The sequence below is a fragment of the Trichechus manatus genome, unplaced genomic scaffold, assembly GCF_000243295.1.
Source record: "Trichechus manatus latirostris isolate Lorelei unplaced genomic scaffold, TriManLat1.0 scaffold00019, whole genome shotgun sequence".
Lineage (NCBI taxonomy): Eukaryota > Metazoa > Chordata > Mammalia > Sirenia > Trichechidae > Trichechus > Trichechus manatus.
Window position 1 is genome coordinate 22,198,857 of NW_004443955.1, and position 4,829 is coordinate 22,203,685.

The following is a 4,829-nucleotide window of genomic DNA, read 5'->3' on the forward strand; positions in this document are numbered from 1 at the left end:
CCTTGCCAGGTCCTGCACCATCTTTACGATCGTTGGTATGTTTGAGTTCATTGTTGTGGTGACTGTGTCAATCCATCTCACTGAGGGCTTCCCTCATTTTCATTCACCCTCTACTTTGCTAAACAATGATGTCCTTTTCTAGCAATTGGAAGGCAATCTAATCTAGGGCAATTTATCAGTGAGTCCTTTGTCGTGATGGTTTGCACAGCAAACACTCTTGAAAAATAAAACTCTGAAGTTTCACTTTACTAAAATATCAACCAGTGTTAAGTCAATGTTAAACTACCAAACAAGTCTACTTCAGCCCATGAATTGTGGCTAAAGAAGGAAAAGTACACTGTCTCAGGTTCTTAGTGTTGCTATACCAGAAATACCACAAGTGGGTGGCTTTTAACGAACAGAAATTTATTTCTCACAATGTAGGAGACTTCTTGTTGTTGTGTGCTGTTGAGGCGATTCCAACTCATAGTGACCTTATATGACAGAGTAGAACTGCCCCATAGGGTTCCTAGACTGTAATCTTTATGGGAGCAGATTGTCAAGTCTTTTCTCCTGCAGAGCTGCTGAGTGGGTTCAAATTGCCGACTTACCAGTTAGCAGCCGAGCACTTAACCACTGCATCACCGGGGCTCTTTTAATGCAACATTTTTTGTCATACCACAGAGTGGTATTTAGAGTGGGATCTAAATCACGTGATCTGTTCAAATCTTTCAGCACTAGGGTGTGCTTGACTATCATCACCCTTTTGGGTGATGTCTTTGGATAATCTGATTATTTTTCATCTCCCCCAAAATAAAAATGTATCTCACTGTATGTAGCAGGCAGCTTCTACGATCATCCCCAATGATCCTTGTTTCCTGGTATTTACGCTCCTGTGTAATCTCTTCCTCTTGAATGTAGACGAGACCTGTGCCTGCTCCTAACCAATAGAAAATTGCAAAGGTGTTGATGTATCATTTCAGGGGTGAGGTTTCATAAGATAGCTACTTCTGTCTTGCTAGCAGCTGTTTCTATTGCTTCCTTGGCTTGCACGCTTTGATGAAGCATACCATGCTGCTGAGGTGGGAAGGCAAGGAACACAAGGCAACCTCCAGCTAACAGCCAGTGGGGAACTGAAGCTCTCCATCCAACGGCCTGTGAGGAATGGAATCCTGCCAACAACCATTTGAATGAGCTTGGAATAGGATCCTTCCCCAGTTAAGCTTTCAGATGAGACTCCAGCCCTGGCCACCATCTTGACTGCACCTTGTGAGAGAGCCTGAAGCAAAAGACTTAGCTAAGCTGTGTTCAGATTCCTTGTCCACAGATACTGTGGGAGAATAAATGTGTATTGTTATAAGCTGCTAAATTTTGGGGTAATTTATTACACAGCAAGAGATAACTGGAGCCCCTGGGTAATGCAAATGGTTAAGCACTCTATTACTAGTGGAATGGTTGGCAGTTCAAACTCACCCAGACGAGCCTTGGAAGAAAGTTTGCTGATCTGCTTCTTAAAGGTTGTAGCCTTGAAAACCCTATCGAGTGCAGTTCTACTCTGCACCCATGGGGTCGCCATGGGTTGCAGCTGACTCCACAGCTACTAACACCAATAATAATAGGTAACTAATGCATCCTGCTATCTTTATTTACTTGTGTCTTCTCTAGCAGGACCAGGAGTGAGCTGTTTAAGGTCACTGAGTCCTTGTCATGTGGATTAGCCCTTTACCCACCACTGCAGAGTATCCAGCTGGCATCCATCCTCAGGGTGAAAGGTTGACTCTGAGGCCCTTAGTGTGGTTCCTAGTCCATCAGTTCCAGCCTTCGGGCTTCCCACTAGAACCTCCATTACTTCCTTGAGTCTGGAGCTTCAGCCTGGCAGCGAGACATAAAGGCATGAATGCAGAAATTCACATTCCAATCAAATTCATAAGGAGAGCTGCAAAATGCCTAACCAATTTGAAGCCATGGAATAAGAGACTATTTTTGAGAGATGTTGAAATAATAATGCAATGCATAGGGCGTTGAGCAACTCACTTCACCTGGAGGCCTCAATTTCCCAATGTGCAAAATGGAGGTTTACCTCCAGGTCCCACAGTCTTTGAATCTTAGTCTGATAAAATCTGGGATGTTATGAATGGGCTCTGTGGGTCTAAATCAACTATTACATGTGGATGACAGAAATAGCTGCCCCCTGAAGGGGTTATAACATAAACTGCGACTATAGACGTGGACCTCACTGGATGGAATACACAGGAATCAGATCGACTACATCTGTGGAAACGGACAATGGAGAAGCTCAATATCATCAGTCAGAATAAGGCCAGGGGCTGACTTCGGAACAGACTATGAATTGCTCATACGCAAGTTCAAGATGAAGCTGAAGAAAATTAAAACAAGACCACAAGAGCCAATATACGATCTTAAGTATATCCCACATGAATTTAGAGACCATCTCAAGAATAGATTTGACACATTCAACACTAATGACCGAAGACCAGGCGAGTTGTGGGATAACATCAAGGACATCATACGTGAAGAAAGCAAAAGGCCATTAAAAAGACAGGAAAAAAAGAAATGACCAAAATGGATGTCAGAAGAGACTCTGAAACTTGCTCTTGAACGTAGAGTAGCTAAGGTGAAAGGAAGAAACGATGACGTAAAAGAGCTGAACAGAAGATTTCAAAGGGTGGCTCGAGAAGACAGAATAAAATATTATAATTACATGCAAAGACCTGGAGTTAGAAAACCAAAAGGGAAGAACAAGGTCAGCATTTATCAAGGTGAAAGAACTGAAGAAAAAATTCAAGCCTCAAGTTGAAATACTGAAGGATTCTATGGGAAAAATATTGAACAACTCGGGAAGCATCAAAAGAAGATGGAAGGAATACACAGAGTCACTGTACTAAAAAGAATTGGTCGACGTTCAACCACTTCAGGAGGTAGCATATGATTAAGAACCAATGGTATTGACGGAAGAAGTCCGAGCTGCACTGAAGGCATTGAGAAAAACAAGTCTCCGGGAATTGATGGAATACCAATTGAGATATTTCAACAAACAGATGCAGTGCTGGAGGTGCTCACTTGTCTATGTCAGGGAATTTGGAAGATAGCTACCTGGCCAACTGACTGGAAGAGATTCATATTTGTACCCATTCCAAAGAAAGGTGATTCAACCGAACATGGAAATTATCAAACAATATCATTAAATCACAAACAAGTAAAATTTTGTTGAAGATAATTCAAAAACGGTTGCAGCAGTATATCGACAGTGAACTGCCAGAAATTCAAGCTGGATTCAGAAGAGAATGTGGAACGAGGGATATCATTGCTGATGTCAAATGGTCCTGGTTGAAAGCAGAGAAAACCAGAAAGATGTTTACCTGTGTTTTATTCACTATGCAAAGGCATTCGACTATGTAGATCATAACAAATTTTGGTTAACATTGTAAAGAATGGGGATTCCAGAACACTTAATATTGCTTATGAGGATCCTGTGCATAGATGAAGAGGCAGTCGTTCGAACAGAACAAGGGGATATGACGAGGTTTAATATCAGGAAAGGTGTGTGTCGGGGTTGTATCTTTTCACCGTACTTGCTGAATCTGTCTGCTGAGCAAATAATACGAGAAGCTGGACTATATGAAAAAGAACCCAGCATCAGGAATGGAGGAAGACTCATTAAGGTGCAGTATGCAGATGACACAACCTTGCTTGTTGAAAGTGAAGAGGACTTGAAGCACTTACTGATGAAGATGAAAGACTTCATCTGATGGATTACACCTCAACATAATGAAAACAAAAGTCCTCACAACTGGACCAGTAAGCAACATCACGGTAAACGGAGAAAAGATTGAAGTTGTCAAGGATTTCATTTTACTTGGATCCACAATTAACACCTGTGGCAGCAGCAGTCAAGAAATCAAGCATGGTAGTTCACTGGGCAAATCTGTTGCAAAGGGCCTCTTTAAAGTATTAAAAAGCAAAGATGTCACTTTGAGGACTAAGGTGTGCCTGATCCAAGCCATTGTATTTTAAATTGTCTCGTATACGTTGGAAAGCTGGACAATGAATAGGGAAAACTAAAGAAGAATTGATGCCTTTGAATTATGGTGTTGGCGAAGAATATTGACTATACCATGGACTGCCAGAAGAATGAACAAATCTGTCTTGGAAGAAGTACAGCCAGCATGCTCTTAGAAGTGAAGATGGCGAGACTTCTCTCACGTATTTTGGACATGTTATAAGGAGGGACCAGTCCCTGGAGAAGGACATCATGCTTGGTAGAGGGTAAGTGAAAGAGAGGAAGACCCTTAGTGAGATGGATTGACACAGAGGTTTCCACGATGGTGGCTGCCAGGATGGGCTCAAACGTAACAACCATTGTGAGGATGGCGCAGGACCAAGCAGTATTTCCTTCTGTTGTACCTAGGGTCGCTATGCGTCAGAAGCGACTGGACAGCACCTAAGAACAACAACGAAGAGCGTGTAGGATTAAATGTGATAATAAAACACGTGAAATGTTCAGCAAGGCGCCTGCACAAAAGTGAGCCTGACCGTTACTACTTCTCCAGGGGTTCCTAGGCCCCGGGGGGATCTGCGCCCTCAGCAGGCGGGGCGCAGCCCGGACCCAAGCCTGGTCGCCCGCCCCGCCCACGTGGGGCCGCGGCCCGTCGAATGACTCGGTGCAACGTGTTGGTGGCGGCAGCTGCGCGGGCTCTTCCGGGCGCCACAGCTTCCTGCCAAGCACCGCGCAGTCGCCGCCGCGCGGGAGCCCCGAGTGCAGGCCTCGGTGCTGGTGCGGGACCTGGGGGTTTGGCTGCGCGCGCTCTGCCCGGCCCGGCCCGGCGCGG

The 4,829-nt window shown here is 44.3% G+C and overlaps 1 protein-coding gene across 1 annotated transcript in view; it reads left to right on the plus strand.

Annotated features, from left to right (window-relative positions):
* The first annotated feature begins 4,322 nt into the window (after positions 1–4,322).
* FAM174B (family with sequence similarity 174 member B) overlaps positions 4,323–4,829 on the plus strand; it is a 40,201-nt gene continuing 39,694 nt past the window's right edge. Inside the window, exons 1-2 of the mRNA XM_023727812.1 lie at positions 4,323–4,349; positions 4,551–4,774. Of these exons, the coding sequence (XP_023583580.1) occupies positions 4,323–4,349; positions 4,551–4,774 (251 nt within the window). The remainder of the gene's footprint in view (positions 4,350–4,550; positions 4,775–4,829) is intronic.